Raw genomic sequence first — 18088 nt, 5'->3', positions numbered from 1 at the left:
CATAACACACCACTCTACATCTGATTTCAAAACACACCACTCTACATCTGATTTCATAACACACCACTCTACATATGATTTCATAACACACCACTCTATGTCTGTTCAACATGTACACTTGCGCACGGCTGTGCATCTTATTTTTTCGGTGCCTTTATGTGTGCACTTCCGTTTGTCTAAGTCACTTCCGGCAGACTTGGTGACTAACTTGTCCACACCTTTGGTGACTAACTTGTCCACACCTTTGGTGACTAACTTGTTCACACCTTTGGTGCTGCCTCCTGCTTTGAGCTCCCTCAGACAAAGGTTCATGCGCTGTTACATAATAGTTCAACCGGCACCGAATGGTTGCTCCAAAGTTAAGGTCAGACAGTGAATAAACGTCACGGTTTGAAACCTTTGGTCAAATTTACATTTGGTCTCTTTTAATTGGTGAGTTTTTACCACACCAATATTCTAGTTTCACCAATTTTCATGTGTCACCAATGTTCTCATATCACCAATATTCCCGTGTCACCAATATTCCCGTGTCATCAATATTCCCGTATCACCAATATTCCTGTATCACCAATATTCCCGTGTCACCAATATTCACGTGTCACCAATATTCCTGTGTCACCAATATTCCCGTGTCATCAATATTCCCGTGTCATCAATATTACCGTATCACCAATATTCCTGTATCACCAATATTCCTGTGTCACCAATATTCTCGTGTCATCAATATTCCCGTGTCACCAATATTCCCGTATCACCAATATTCCTGTATCACCAATATTCCCGTGTCACCAATATTCACGTGTCACCAATATTCCTGTGTCACCAATGTTCCCGTGTCACCAATATTCCCGTGTCACCAACGTTCTCGTGTCACCAATATTCCCGTGTCACCAATGTCCCACCTCTATACGAGCAGCCTGGAGCGGTATGCAAGCCAGTGATGAGGAAGAAGCGTTGCTCTATCGTTCCCCGACCCAGCCAGGTCAGCTTGACCTCTACAAGCCGGGTCGACATACAACACCACACAGCGTTTTACCTGGATCAGTACGGTAAGTCTGCTTCACCTGGATCAGTACGCTAAGTCTGCTTCACCTGGATCAGTACGGTAAGTCTGCTTCACCTGGATCAGTTTGTTAAGTCTTGCTTCACCTGGATCAGTACGGTAAGTCTTGCTTCACCTGGATCAGTACGGTAAGTCTTGCTTCACCTGGGTCAGTTCGGTAAGTCTGCTTCACCTGGATCAGTACGGTAAGTCTGCTTCACCTGGATCAGTACGGTAAGTCTGCTTCACCTGGATCATTACGGTAAGTCTGCTTCACCTGGATCAGTACGGTAAGTCTTGCTTCACCTGGATCAGTACGGTAAGTCTTGCTTCACCTGGATCAGTACGGTAAGTCTTGCTTCACCTGGATCAGTACGGTAAGTCTTGCTTCACCTGGATCAGTACGGTAAGTCTTGCTTCACCTGGATCAGTACGGTAAGTCTTGCTTTACCTGGATCAGTACGGTAAGTCTTGCTTCACCTGGATCAGTACGGTAAGTCTGCTTCACCTGGATCAGTACGGTAAGTCTTGCTTCACCTGGATCAGTACGGTAAGTCTTGCTTCACCTGGATCAGTACGGTAAGTCTGCTTCACCTGGATCAGTACGGTAAGTCTGCTTCACATGGATCAGTACGGTAAGTCTTGCTTTACCTGGATCAGTACGGTAAGTCTGCTTCACCTGGGTCAGTACGATAAGTCTGCTTCACCTGGATCAGTACGATAAGTCTGCTTCACCTGGGTCAGTACGGTAAGTCTTGCTTCACCTGGGTCAGTTCGGTAAGTCTGCTTCACCTGGATCAGTAAGGTAAGTCTGCTTCACCTGGATCAGTACGGTAAGTCTGCTTCACCTGGGTCAGTACGGTAAGTCTTGCTTCACCTGTGTCAGTTCGGTAAGTCTTAGAAGAGAAACACATTCATTGGCGTAGCAAGGTCGGGTGTCACCCTAATGGTGTAACCCCCCCCCCCCCCCCCCGAAAACGACCTGTTTTATATACACACACACACACACACACACACATATATATATAAATATATATATATATATATATATATATATATATATATATATATATATATATATATATATATATATATATATATATATATATAGTTCTACATAGGCCTATGTATAGTTGCAATTGGGGACATCTTCCCATTTTGCCTATTGACATTGATTTGTGCGCACAGTCCAACTATTAATTAATGCGGAAAAAGCGTCGTTTTTATCGTACGTCATTAGATTTTGGTGTCACCCCCTCCACTGTCGTTGATTGATTATCTGTTTATCAAAATACCATACAAGCCTTTATTCCTCTCTAAATTTGTCAGTTGGTGACCCCCCCCCCCCGGATGATAGCTTTATAGTGTGCACAGTTAATAGTAAAGATGGTTATCTATAGTCAATTATTAATGCGGGTGTGTTCACTCGTATTGATCATTAATTGAACTGGCAAAGAGCACTTTTCTAATATATATGTTGCAATTTTTCGCCATGGTGTCACCCCCGAAATGGTGTCACCCTGTGCGGTCCGTACCATCTCCCCCCTCCCCCCTCTCGCGATGCATCCGAGCACATTAGCTCAAGAAGAAAAAAGATCGTCGATATGTACCCCACATTATTTACTAGGATATATATATATATATATATATATATATATATATATATATATATATATATATATATATATATATATATATATATATATACGCGCGTAGGACTACTGTTACACATACACATACAAGTTAGTTAATTGGGATGAATGATCGATCTTTTAATAACTACACACGTTAAAGCTGTTGTAATTAATTAATTGAAGGAGCCACAAATCATATTCATCGTATCAAGTTATAACGATTCTTCAGTGAATACGTCTTCATAATTCCTCTCGAACCCTAATCCACGGTCTTACACTAACCCTAATCCACGGTCTTACACTAACCCTAATCCACGGTCTTACACTAACCCTAATCCACGGTCTTACACTAACCCTAATCCACGGTCTTACTCTAAACCTAACCCACGGTCTTACACTAACCCTAATCCACGGTCTTACACTAACCCTAATCCACGGTCTTACACTAACCCTAATCCACGGTCTTACACTAACCCTAATCCACGGTCTTACACTAACCCTAATCCACGGTCTTATACTAACCCTAATCCACGGTCTTACACTAACCCTAATCCACAGTTGGATGACTCGAGATTTCACCCATCTCAGAAGGGCGGGAGATTTTTCTGACGCAATCGTCCGTGTCGGTCAGGTGACATTTCCGGTCCATCGCAACATCCTGGCGTGTTCCAGTCCATACTTCCGGTAATGACGTCACGCTCCCTCCTCCCTCCCGTCAATACTCAATGTCAGACCGACGGAAATGACGTCATATTTCACACCACAGCCCCCCCCCCTTAATAAATGTTTACCTTGACGCTGTTTAAAGTTTTGATTGACTTGGTCTAAAATTAGATATTTTCATCACAATTCATTCATTCAAAGTCTAGTGAAAAAACACAAGGCACAAAATCCTGGCAACAGTCTGAGGTCATACTTTATCCCCCCACCCACACACACAAGTTTAGTATAATCGCTTTTGGACGCCATACATTTTCTAGACACCACTATCGTTTCTAATAATGTATTCTGTAGGTGACGTCAGGAACTCAAAAGACATGTGACCCATATCATGTGACATTTAAGGGAATATGCTCCGTAAAAAACTCACCAAATTCTGGTTTTTCGTCATAGTCGGTTTCTTGCACTTTTAGATACTTTGTCCATTTCTGTATTAAGAAAAACATAACTTTAATGAGAAAAAATGTCATGTGTTTATAATACCATTTTTATGACGCTGTTAATTAAACAAGTTAATTAAAAAGTCTAGTGACATTTAAGCGCAATTTCCTTATGTTATCTAAAAATAGCTCTGTCGTAGCGTAAATCAAGAGCAGGGTTAGTAAAACCATTGGTTAGTTATTAAAACGTTTTTTATTAAAAAAAAATTTCAGTATTTTACATGTTTCATTTACAATAGAGTTATATGACTAAAAACCATTGTGCGCCTACTGAACGTGATGACGCAGCCATTGAACGTGATGGCGCAGCTATTGAACGTGATGACGCGTGTGGTTTGGTTGGATAAATATGCCTACTAATTCGGTCAAAATTTTAATTAATTCAAAAAAATGTTTGTGACCAAACGGAAGGATATTTTTGAAAACTTTCTTCGGCAATATTGTTCTAAATTATAGCAGGAAACGATTGGTACATGTTTCAAGTCGCTAAGTGGTCTGGTTGCCGAGATATGGGACAAAAACTGCTTTTTTCGAGGTTTTTTGGCTTTTCCGGGAAATCCATGAAAGAAACCCGGAATTTTGATGGCCTATGTTCATCCTCGTAACTTGCTTAACATGATTGCTTTTGGAACTAGTCATCGATATTGCTTCGTTGAGGAGGAGATACGACTTAAAGCTGCGGACACACATCCATCCATCCATCCATTCATTCATACATTCATACATCCAGAAATGACGGGTTAATAAACGCAATTCTCCAGAATGGAAATTGCGCTAAAAATAATCAATTTTTCCCAATCTTACACACTCTCTATGAAAAGTTTTATATCCGTCATCATATTGTATTTGGCATCATTGGAAATCTGCATTTCTCATTTATTTGATAATCTTAATTTCCATAATCTTTGAAACATCCAAAGCTTATAATAGGGCTGGTAAGTAGGTCACCAACCAGTTCTACGGCTCAATAAAACCTGCATGAGCCATAGAAATGGTTGGCGACCTACTTATCAGCCCTATTGGCTTTGCTGTTTACACAGATATGGTATTTTCGTGACCTACTTTTCGTTACTTTTTGCTGTTTTTCTCAGTTCGTAGGTTTTTAACACTGAAAAGCCTACTTTTTAAAAAAAAATTTATTAAACAATGCCCACCATATTTCCAGTTATTGTTCTTCATACAAAAATAGAACTTTTGTCACGAGGGAATTGTGATGGCTTTCATAGAAAAAAAAATAGGGTAAATAACATGCACATTTTGAAACTTTTGAATACTAAAAAGGGTACGATTTTTAGACCTTGTAAATTCCTACTAGATCTAGATCTAGTAGCTATTTCAAAAAGTTGTCGTGACAAAAGTGTTAATAGATACTGAAATATTAGCCAATTAAATTTGATTGCTGTAAGTGCATAAATAAAAAAAAAACGTTAGCTTCTTAAAAGTACCTAAAAATTCAAAATGGCGGAGGTTTTTTTTTGGTTTCCATGACAACCAAAATAGTTTTCAACCCTTTAGTCGCTGTTTTATTCTCACCTTCATGTTCCGAACATGGTAAAAAAAATATTCAAAAGGCTTTAGATCTGAAATAGTAAAAAATAGGAAAAAAACCCGGAGCATATATCCTTAACATGTGACGCAATACTCGTGGCATGTGACATGTGACGTATTTATTGTGACATGTGACATGTGACGCTTGCATTATGACACGTGGCATGTGACATGTGACGCATGACATGTGACATGTGACGCATGACATGTGACACATGACATGTGACACATGACATGTGACATGTGACGCATGACGTGTGACATGTGACGCGTGACATGTGACGCATGACATGTGACATGTGACGCATGACATGTGGCATTTGACGTGTGACGCATGACTTGTGGTGACCATTCTCTCGGCAGGGCTCTCTTTACAATCATGGAGAGGTCAGGCCTGAGGGGACGAGATGACCCAGCCCTGTCCAGCCAGCCCTCCCCCTCTCAACTGTCCAGCGACACCCAGCCCATAACTGACCCAGACGGTGGGGGCTTGCTCAACATCAACCAGAGCCAGGGAGATATGAGTTGGGTGGGTAGGTGGGGGCGGGGGGCATGAACTGGTGGGTAGTGGGGGCGGGGGGCATGAACTGGTGGGTAGTGGGGGCGGGGGGCATGAACTGGTGGGTAGTGGGGGCGGGGGGCATGAACTGGTGGGTAGGTGGGGGGGCATTAACTGGTTGGGGGGGGGGGTCATGAACTGGTGGGTAGGTGGGGGGTGGGAGCATGAACTGATGGGGGGTGGGGTGGAAGCATAAACTGGTGGGTAGTGGGGGGGGGGGCATGAACTGGTGGGTAGGTGGGGGGGGGGGTTCATGAACTGGTGGGTAGGTGGGGGGCATGAACTGGTGGGTAGTGGGGGGCGGGGGGTCATGAACTGGTGGGTAGGTGGGGGCATGAATTGGTGGGGGGTCATGAACTGGTGGGTAGGTGGGGGGCATGAACTGGTGGGTAAGTGGGGGGGGGGGGGGATTTGGTTAACATTAAATAAAGACAAAATATTGAAATAAAATAAAACTTACAGACATTTGATCCATCTTGCCAGATGAAACTTTTGTCTAGATTGCCAGATCAAACTGTTGTCTAGATCACCAGATCAAACTTTTGTCTAGCTTGCCAGATGAAACTTTTGTCTAGATTGCCAGATGAAACATTTGTCTAGCTTGCCAGATCAAACTGTTGTCTAGATCACCAGATCAAACTTTTGTCTAGCTTGCCAGATGAAACTTTTGTCTAGATTGCCAGATGAAACATTTGTCTAGCTTGCCAGATGAAACATTTGATCCATCTTGCCAGATGAAACTTTTGTCTAGATTGCCAGATGAAACATTTGTCTAGCTTGCCAGATGAAACATTTGTCTAGTTTGCCAGATAAAACTTTTGTCTAGATTACCAGATTGTCCGCCTTGTGCCATCAACAGGTGACATGCAGCACGCCCATTACCGGCTCAACGACGGACGTCTCCACGTCAGAGACTTCAGTCACGTATGACACAATGACATCATGTATGACATATGACACCACGACATCCTGCATGACACCGGCTTTCTCCCCTTGCTCAGCCCGACTCCCTTACTGTGTGACGTCACAGTGCCCACACAGTTCCCCGGAAACGTAAGAAAATTGTTTTGTTTGGTGCATCAAAAGGTTTTTTTTATAACGTACGACAGACTAAAATATTTTTTCCTTCAAATTCAAACCATAGGTAGACAAAAACTTTATTTTACTTTATTTATATGGCACGATACAATTTATCTCATCTTGCTCCTGAGCACTTATTTCATGCCGCGGTCCCCTAGTTCTGTTGTCCCGTGGCCTTCAGCTACGCCGAACTATTGAGACTGCCTCATAGTTTGAAGTAGCATTAGTCAAGTTTGTGACCAACATTTGTTTCATCTCGTCCTTACCCGTTAGAACGATGACGTCATCTCACCCATACCCCGCCCCTGGGATGGGCGAATCGTTGCGCGTGCTGTCCCCCTGTTACGAGGTGAGCATCAAAGACGTGCACCCCGAGACGATGAATGACATCATCGAACACGCCTATGGCGGCAAGGTCCTGATCACCGCCCACAACATCGAGCAGCTGCTGCCTGCTGCTGACAGGTTCCAGGTCAGGGGCGTGGCTGGGGGGTGCTGTCAGGGGCGTGGCTGAGGGGTGCTGTCAGGGCGTGGCTGAGGGGTACTGTCAGGGCGTGGCTGAGTGTTACTGTCAGGGCGTGGCTGAGTGGTACTGTTAGGGTTGTTGCTTGAGTGGGGTTACTTAGAAAAAATGTCAGGATAGTAGCCTAGTAGCCAGAGAACTATGTCAATGGTGTCATATTTTTTTTACTGACAGTAAAATTAAAATGTTAAGCTTTATTATTCGCCATAACCAGAACTCATTACCCACACTCACAACAATAGCCTTAATTATGCGAGGGTAGCTTTGTAGGTTTTTTTTTCTTTCAAGTCTGTGAGCCATAGTAGGATCACACTGACCCATGACGTCACGTGTTGTTTGACCTATCAGGTGACGTCACTGCTGAAAGAATGCTGTGACTTCCTGTTGGGCGAACTGTCGGTTGCCAACTGCATCTCGATCGTCAAGTTCGCCAGCCATTTCTTCCAGTGTGATCACGTGAGGGAGCAGGGAACACAATTTCTTCTGGACAACTTTACAGCGGTCTTCCAGGTACAGTAGGTTGACCTTTTGTGTGGATGTGTGGGTGTGCCACATAAGACTTGTGTGGGTGTGTGGCTATGCCATATGTGACTTGTGTGGGTGTGTGGATAAGCCACAGGAGAGTTGTGTGTGTGTGCCACATGTGACTTGTGTGGGTATGCCACATGTGACTTGTGTGGGTGTGCCACATGTGACTTGTGTGGGTGTGCCACATGTGACTTGTGTGGGTGTGCCACATGTGACTTGTGTGGGTGTGCCACATGTGAGTTGTGTGGGTGTGCCACATGTGAGTTGTGTGGGTGTGCCACATGTGAGTTGTGTGGGTGTGCCACATGTGAGTTGTGTGTGTGCCACATGTGACTTGTGTGGGTGTGCCACATGTGACTTGTGTGGGTGTGCCACATGTGACTTGTGTGGGTGTGCCACATGTGACTTGTGTGGGTGTGCCACATGTGAGTTGTGTGGGTGTGCCACATGTGAGTTGTGTGGGTGTGCCACATGTGAGTTGTGTGGGTGTGCCACATGTGAGTTGTGTGTGTGCCACATGTGACTTGTGTGGGTGTGCCACATGTGACTTGTGTGGGTGTGCCACATGTGACTTGTGTGGGTGTGCCACATGTGACTTGTGTGGGTGTGACTTGTGTGGGTGTGCCACATGTGACTTGTGTGGGTGTGCCACATGTGACTTGTGTGGGTGTGCCACATGTGACTTGTGTGGGTGTGCCACATGTGACTTGTGTGGGTGTGCCACATGTGACTTGTGTGGGTGTGCCACATGTGACTTGTGTGGGTGTGCCACATGTGACTTGTGTGGGTGTGACTTGTGTGGGTGTGCCACATGTGACTTGTGTGGGTGTGCCACATGTGACTTGTGTGGGTGTGCCACATGTGACTTGTGTGGGTGTGCCACATGTGACTTGTGTGGGTGTGCCACATGTGACTTGTGTGGGTGTGCCACATGTGACTTGTGTGGGTGTTTCACATGTGACATGTGTGGGTGTGCCACATGTGACATGTATGTCAACAGACGAGCCCTGAGTTTGAGAGCTTAACGTGTAAGGAGCTGAGCCACATCCTGCGAGCTGACCAGCTCAACGCTAGACAGGAGGAGCTCGTGCTGGACGCCATCATTCGCTGGGTCAGTGCGGACCTCACGGACAGACAGCGTAAGTCCTGCTGACCTCACGGACAGACAGCGTAAGTCCTGCTGACCTCACGGATAGACAGCTGACCTCACGGACAGACAGCGTAAGTCCTGCTGACCTCACGGATAGACAGCTGACCTCACGGACAGACAGCGTAAGTCCTGCTGACCTCACGGACAGACAGCTGACCTCACGGACAGACAGCTGACCTCATGGACAGACAGCTGACCTCACGGACAGACAGCTGACATCACGGACAGACAGGGTAAGTCCTGCTGACCTCACGGACAGACAGCTGACATCACGGACAGACAGGGTAAGTCCTGCTGACCTCACGGACAAACAGCGTAAGTCCTGCTGACCTCACGGACAGACAGCTGACCTCACGGACAGACAACTGACCTCACGGACAGACAGCGTAAGTCCTGCTGACCTCACGGACAGACAGCGTAAGTCCTGCTGACCTCACGGACAGACAGCTGACCTCACGGACAGACAACTGACCTCACGGACAGACAGCGTAAGTCCTGCTGACCTCACGGACAGACAGCTGACCTCACGGACAGACAACTGACCTCACGGACAGACAGCGTAAGTCCTGCTGACCTCACGGATAGACAGCTGACCTCACGGACAGATAACTGACCTCACGGACAGACAGCGTAAGTCCTGCTGACCTCACGGACAGACAGCTGACCTCACGGACAGACAACTGACCTCACGGACAGACAGCTGACCTCACGGACAGACAGCGTAAGTCCTGCTGACCTCACGGACAGACAGCGTAAGTCCTGCTGACCTCACGGATAGACAGCTGACCTCACGGACAGACAGCGTAAGTCCTGCTGACCTCACGGATAGACAGCTGACCTCACGGACAGACAGCGTAAGTCCTGCTGACCTCACGGACAGACAGCTGACCTCACGGACAGACAGCTGACCTCATGGACAGACAGCTGACCTCACGGACAGACAGCTGACATCACGGACAGACAGGGTAAGTCCTGCTGACCTCACGGACAGACAGCTGACATCACGGACAGACAGGGTAAGTCCTGCTGACCTCACGGACAAACAGCGTAAGTCCTGCTGACCTCACGGACAGACAGCTGACCTCACGGACAGACAACTGACCTCACGGACAGACAGCGTAAGTCCTGCTGACCTCACGGACAGACAGCGTAAGTCCTGCTGACCTCACGGACAGACAGCTGACCTCACGGACAGACAGCTGACCTCACGGACAGACAACTGACCTCACGGACAGACAGCGTAAGTCCTGCTGACCTCACGGACAGACAGCTGACCTCACGGACAGACAACTGACCTCACGGACAGACAGCGTAAGTCCTGCTGACCTCACGGATAGACAGCTGACATCACGGACAGACAGCTGACCTCACGGACAGACAACTGACATCACGGACAGACAGGGTAAGTCCTGCTGACCTCACGGACAGACAGCTGACATCACGGACAGACAGGGTAAGTCCTGCTGACCTCACGGACAAACAGCGTAAGTCCTGCTGACCTCACGGACAGACAGCTGACCTCACGGACAGACAACTGACCTCACGGACAGACAGCGTAAGTCCTGCTGACCTCACGGACAGACAGCGTAAGTCCTGCTGACCTCACGGACAGACAGCTGACCTCACGGACAGACAACTGACCTCACGGACAGACAGCGTAAGTCCTGCTGACCTCACGGACAGACAGCTGACCTCACGGACAGACAACTGACCTCACGGACAGACAGCGTAAGTCCTGCTGACCTCACGGATAGACAGCTGACCTCACGGACAGATAACTGACCTCACGGACAGACAGCGTAAGTCCTGCTGACCTCACGGACAGACAGCTGACCTCACGGACAGACAACTGACCTCACGGACAGACAGCTGACCTCACGGACAGACAGCGTAAGTCCTGCTGACCTCACGGACAGACAGCGTAAGTCCTGCTGACCTCACGGATAGACAGCTGACCTCACGGACAGACAGCGTAAGTCCTGCTGACCTCACGGATAGACAGCTGACCTCACGGACAGACAGCGTAAGTCCTGCTGACCTCACGGACAGACAGCTGACCTCACGGACAGACAGCTGACCTCATGGACAGACAGCTGACCTCACGGACAGACAGCTGACATCACGGACAGACAGGGTAAGTCCTGCTGACCTCACGGACAGACAGCTGACATCACGGACAGACAGGGTAAGTCCTGCTGACCTCACGGACAAACAGCGTAAGTCCTGCTGATCTCACGGACAGACAGCTGACCTCACGGACAGACAACTGACCTCACGGACAGACAGCGTAAGTCCTGCTGACCTCACGGACAGACAGCGTAAGTCCTGCTGACCTCACGGACAGACAGCTGACCTCACGGACAGACAACTGACCTCACGGACAGACAGCGTAAGTCCTGCTGACCTCACGGACAGACAGCTGACCTCACGGACAGACAACTGACCTCACGGACAGACAGCGTAAGTCCTGCTGACCTCACGGATAGACAGCTGACCTCACGGACAGATAACTGACCTCACGGACAGACAGCGTAAGTCCTGCTGACCTCACGGACAGACAGCTGACCTCACGGACAGACAACTGACCTCACGGACAGACAGCTGACCTCACGGACAGACAGCGTAAGTCCTGCTGACCTCACGGACAGACAGCGTAAGTCCTGCTGACCTCACGGATAGACAGCTGACCTCACGGACAGACAGCGTAAGTCCTGCTGACCTCACGGATAGACAGCTGACCTCACGGACAGACAGCGTAAGTCCTGCTGACCTCACGGACAGACAGCTGACCTCACGGACAGACAGCTGACCTCATGGACAGACAGCTGACCTCACGGACAGACAGCTGACATCACGGACAGACAGGGTAAGTCCTGCTGACCTCACGGACAGACAGCTGACATCACGGACAGACAGGGTAAGTCCTGCTGACCTCACGGACAAACAGCGTAAGTCCTGCTGACCTCACGGACAGACAGCTGACCTCACGGACAGACAACTGACCTCACGGACAGACAGCGTAAGTCCTGCTGACCTCACGGACAGACAGCGTAAGTCCTGCTGACCTCACGGACAGACAGCTGACCTCACGGACAGACAACTGACCTCACGGACAGACAGCGTAAGTCCTGCTGACCTCACGGACAGACAGCTGACCTCACGGACAGACAACTGACCTCACGGACAGACAGCGTAAGTCCTGCTGACCTCACGGATAGACAGCTGACCTCACGGACAGATAACTGACCTCACGGACAGACAGCGTAAGTCCTGCTGACCTCACGGACAGACAGCTGACCACACGGACAGACAACTGACCTCACGGACAGACAGCTGACCTCACGGACAGACAGCTGACATCACGGACAGACAGCTGACCTCACGGACAGACAACTGACCTCACGGACAGACAGCGTAAGTCCTGCTGACCTCACGGACAGACAGCTGACCTCACGGACAGACAACTGACCTCACGGACAGACAGCGTAAGTCCTCCTGACCTCACGGACAGACAGCTGACATCACGGACAGACAGCTGACCTCACGGACAGACAACTGACCTCACGGACAGACAGCTGACCTCACGGACCTCACGGACAGACAGCTGACCTCACGGACCTCACGGACAGACAGCTGACATCACGGACAGACAGCTGACCTCACGGACAGACAACTGACCTCACGGACAGACAGCGTAAGTCCTGCTGACCTCACGGACAGACAGCTGACCTCACGGACAGACAACTGACCTCACGGACAGACAGCGTAAGTCCTCCTGACCTCACGGACAGACAGCTGACATCACGGACAGACAGCTGACCTCACGGACAGACAACTGACCTCACGGACAGACAGCTGACCTCACGGACCTCACGGACAGACAGCTGACCTCACGGACCTCACGGACAGGCAGCTGACCTCACGGACCTCACGGACAGACAGCTGACCTCACGGACCTCACGGACAGACAGCTGACCTCACGGACCTCACGGACAGGCAGCTGACATCACGGACAGACAGCGTAAGTCCTGCTGACCTCACGGACAGACAGCTGACCTCACGGACCTCACGGACAGACAGCTGACATCACGGACCTCACGGACAGACAGCTGACCTCACGGACAGATAGCTGACCTCACGGACAGACAGCTGACCTCACGGACCTCACGGACAGGCAGCTGACCTCACGGACCTCACGGACAGACAGCTGACCTCACGGACCTCACGGACAGACAGCTGACATCACGGACAGACAGCGTAAGTCCTGCTGACCTCACGGACAGACAGCTGACCTCACGGACCTCACGGACAGACAGCTGACCTTACGGACAGACAGCTGACCTCACGGACAGACAGCTGACCTCACGGACAGACAGCTGACCTCACGGACAGACAGCTGACCTCACGGACAGACAGCTGACCTCACGGACAGACAGCTGACATCACGGACAGACAGCTGACATCACGGACAGGCAGCTGACCTCACGGACAGACAGCTGACCTCACGGACAGACAGCTGACATCACGGACCTCACGGACAGACAGCTGACCTCACGGACAGACAGCTGACCCCACGGACAGACAGCTGACCTCACGGACAGGCAACTGACCTCACGGACCTCACGGACAGACAGCTGACCTCACGGACCTCACGGACAGACAGCTGACATCACGGACAGACAGCGTAAGTCCTGCTGACCTCACGGACAGACAGCTGACCTCACGGACCTCACGGACAGACAGCTGACCTTACGGACAGACAGCTGACCTCACGGACAGACAGCTGACCTCACGGACAGACAGCTGACCTCACGGACAGACAGCTGACCTCACGGACAGACAGCTGACCTCACGGACAGACAGCTGACATCACGGACAGACAGCTGACATCACGGACAGGCAGCTGACCTCACGGACAGACAGCTGACCTCACGGACAGACAGCTGACATCACGGACCTGACGGACAGACAGCTGACCTCACGGACAGACAGCTGACCCCACGGACAGACAGCTGACCTCACGGACAGACAGCTGACCTAACGGACGGACAGCTGACCTCACGGACCTCACGGACAGACAGCTGACCTAACGGACAGGCAGCTGACCTCACGGACAGACAGCTGACCTCACGGACAGACAGCTTACCTCACGGACCTCACGGACAGGCAGCTGACCTCACGGACAGACAGCTGACCTCACGGACAGGCAGCTGACCTCACGGACAGACAGCTTACCTCACGGACCTCACGGACAGGCAGCTGACCTCACGGACAGACAGCTGACCTCACGGACAGGCAGCTGACCTCACGGACAGACAGCTGACCTCACGGACAGACAGATGACCTCACGGACAGACAGCTGACCTCACGGACAGACAGCTGACCTCACGGACCTCACGGACAGACAGCTGACCTCACGGACCTCACGGACAGACAGCTGACCTCACGGACAGACAGCTGACCTCACGGACAGACAGCTGACGTCACAGATAGACAGCTGACCTCACGGACCTCACGGACAGACAGCTGACCTCACGGACAGACAGCTGACCTCACGGACAGACAGCTGACCTCACGGACCTCACGGACAGACAGCTGACATCACGGACAGACAGCTGACCTCACGGACAGACAGCTGACCTCACGGACCTCACGGACAGACAGCTGACCTCACGGACCTCACGGACAGACAGCTGACCTCACGGACAGGCAGCTGACGTCACGGACAGACAGCTGACCTCACGGACAGATAGCTGACCTCACGGACAGAGAGCTGACGTCACAGATAGACAGCTGACCTCACGGACCTCACGGACAGACAGCTGACCTCACGGACAGACAGCTGACCTCACGGACAGACAGCTGACCTCACGGACAGACAGCTGACCTCACGGACCTCACGGACAGACAGCTGACCTCACGGACCTCACGGACAGACAGCTGACCTCACGGACCTCACGGACAGACAGCTGACCTCACGGACCTCACGGACAGACAGCTGACCTCACGGACAGACAGCTGACCTCACGGACCTCACGGACAGACAGCTGACCTCACGGACCTCACGGACAGACAGCTGACCTCACGGACAGACAGCTGACCTCACGGACAGACAGCTGACCTCACGGACAGGCAGCTGACGTCACGGACAGACAGCTGACCTCACGGACAGACAGCTGACGTCACGGATAGACAGCTGACCTCACGGACCTCACGGACAGACAGCTGACCTCACGGACAGACAGCTGACCTCACGGACCTCACGGACAGACAGCTGACATCACGGACCTCACGGACAGACAGCTGACCTCACGGACAGACAGCTGACCTCACGGACAGACAGCTGACCTCACGGACAGGCAGCTGACCTCACGGACCTCACGGACAGACAGCTGACCTCATGGACCTCACGGACAGACAGCTGACATCACGGACAGACAGCGTAAGTCCTGCTGACCTCACGGACAGACAGCTGACCTCACGGACCTCACGGACAGACAGCTGACCTTACGGACAGACAGCTGACCTCACGGACAGACAGCTGACCTCACGGACAGACAGCTGACCTCACGGACAGACAGCTGACCTCACGGACCTCACGGACAGACAGCTGACCTCACGGACAGACAGCTGACCTCACGGACAGACAGCTGACCTCACGGACAGACAGCTGACCTCACGGACAGACAGCTGACATCACGGACAGACAGCTGACATCACGGACAGGCAGCTGACCTCACGGACAGACAGCTGACCTCACGGACAGACAGCTGACGTCACGGATAGACAGCTGACCTCACGGGCCTCACGGACAGACAGCTGACCTCACGGACAGACAGCTGACCTCACGGACAGACAGCTGACCTCACGGACAGACAGCGTAAGTCCTGCTGACCTCACGGACAGACAGCTGACCTCACGGACAGACAGCTGACCTCACGGACAGACAGATGACGTCACGGACAGACAGCTGACCTCACGGACAGACAGCGTAAGTCCCTGATATCTTAGATGTAGCCATCTGCTACTTTACATGTAGCTTCCTGCTACCTTATCACTTGTATGCTACCTTGACCCTTGCTACCGGTTATTATTTCACCTCGAATGATTTGGGTTGCAGAATATTTCCGAGAACTTGTCATGTGTTGTGTTGCAGAACATATCCCAGAACTTGTCATGTGTTGTGTTGCAGAACATATCCCAGAACTTGTCATGTGTTGTGTTGCAGAACATATCCCAGAACTTGTCATGTGTTGTGTTGCAGAACATATCCCAGAACTTGTGTCGTGTTGTGTTGCAGAACATATCCCAGAACTTGTCATGTGTTGTGTTGCAGAACATATCCCAGAACTTGTGTCGTGTTGTGTTGCAGAACATATCCCAGAACTTGTCATGTGTTGTGTTGCAGAACATATCCCAGAACTTGTGTCGTGTGCTAGGGTTGGTCTGATGCTGCCCGAGAACATGGGCGAGTTTGTCGACTCATGGCTCTTGTCCAACGATCTCAACTCTGACTTCAATAAAGTCACACTACAAGTAAGTCAGGATCTGAACTCTGACTTCAATAAAGTCACACTACAAGTAAGTCAGGATCTGAACTCTGACTTCAATAAAGTCACACTACAAGTAAGTCAGGATTTGAACTCTGACTTCAATAAAGTCACACTACAAGTAAGTCAGGATTTGAACTCTTGACTTCAATAAAGTCACACTACAAGTAAGTCAGGATCTGAACTCTGACTTCAATAAAGTCACACTACAAGTAAGTCAGGATCTGAACTCTGACTTCAATAAAGTCACACTACAAGTAAGTCAGGATCTAAACTCTGACTTCAATAAAGTCACACTACAAGTAAGTCAGGATTTGAACTCTGACTTCAATAAAGTCACACTACAAGTAAGTCAGGATTTGAACTCTGACTTCAATAAAGTCACAATACAAGTAAGTCAGGATTTGAACTCTGACTTCAATAAAGTCACACTACAAGTAAGTCAGGATTTGAACTCTGACTTCAATAAATTTAGGTACATTCGCAAAAACTAAAACTAGAATAACACACATATTTTTACAATGATAATTATGAGCATTAAATTGTATGAGTAGGCCAAATGAGTATGAGAGAAACTTTTTAATTTTTATTCTTATATATTATTATTAGCTTAATATTATCTAGATCTATATTTTTAGCATTAGAAAAAAAACTAAATTGTAAAAGATAGACCCAAATCATTTTTCAATAACTTATTTTAGAATTTGGTCAGATTATGAAAACTTGATCAGATTATAATTATTTCAGTTCAGTCTGTAAGTAATCAAATTTTATTTTGTCAACTTTCAGAAACATTTTCTGTAAAACTGTCGATATAAAACTAACAAATTTTGGGGCAATAGGTTTTAAAAGTTTTTAGCATCTTGAATAGGCCTACCTTTATGTATTTGTAATGACTATGTAATCATAATTACTACGGTCAATAATTTGATGTATTTTTCGGGTAAATTTTCTGGTCTAAGGGAAACAACTCAATAAACTATACACTATTAATAAAATAAAAGTAGATTCCCTTTATCACTGACAAATTTGGCAATCTACAGTCGAAGGGGGACAACTCTATAAAATAAAAATAAATAACTTAATAAAAGTGCCTTCCCTTGAATTTTGAGTAAAGAGTTAGGAAACGGTTATTACTATGCCCTGCCATTAACCCCGCCATTGAAGCTTCCATTAACCCCGCCATTAACCCCGCCATTGAAGCTTCCATTAACCCCGCCATTAACCCCGCCATTAAACCCGCCATTGAAGCTGCCATTAACCCTGCCATTAACCCCGCCATTAACCCCGCCATTGAAGCTGCTATTAACCCTG

At 49.0% G+C, this 18088-nt stretch overlaps 2 protein-coding genes across 2 annotated transcripts in view; one reads left to right on the top strand and one right to left on the bottom strand.

Annotated features, from left to right (window-relative positions):
* The window catches only part of LOC131932456 (E3 ubiquitin-protein ligase Zswim2), a 32212-nt gene extending 28435 nt beyond the window's left edge, over window positions 1–3777 (bottom strand). Inside the window, exon 1 of the mRNA XM_059289381.1 lies at window positions 3767–3777. The gene's annotated coding sequence lies outside the window, so the exon portion shown is untranslated. The remainder of the gene's footprint in view (window positions 1–3766) is intronic.
* The window catches only part of LOC131932491 (kelch-like protein 10), a 29043-nt gene continuing 11164 nt past the window's right edge, over window positions 210–18088 (top strand). Inside the window, exons 1-9 of the mRNA XM_059289406.1 lie at window positions 210–432; window positions 917–1049; window positions 3235–3360; window positions 5748–5913; window positions 6803–6996; window positions 7297–7495; window positions 7895–8056; window positions 9075–9213; window positions 16633–16760. Coding sequence (XP_059145389.1) covers window positions 928–1049; window positions 3235–3360; window positions 5748–5913; window positions 6803–6996; window positions 7297–7495; window positions 7895–8056; window positions 9075–9213; window positions 16633–16760 — 1236 coding nt within the window. The 5' untranslated portion in view covers window positions 210–432; window positions 917–927. The remainder of the gene's footprint in view (window positions 433–916; window positions 1050–3234; window positions 3361–5747; window positions 5914–6802; window positions 6997–7296; window positions 7496–7894; window positions 8057–9074; window positions 9214–16632; window positions 16761–18088) is intronic.

The sequence above is a fragment of the Physella acuta genome, unplaced genomic scaffold, assembly GCF_028476545.2.
Source record: "Physella acuta isolate Inbredline_101_S28 unplaced genomic scaffold, ASM2847654v3 ptg000105l, whole genome shotgun sequence".
NCBI classification, from domain to species: Eukaryota; Metazoa; Mollusca; class Gastropoda; family Physidae; genus Physella; species Physella acuta.
The sequence above is the reverse complement of the archived record's forward strand: the minus strand, read 5'-3'. Positions and strand labels throughout refer to the sequence as shown.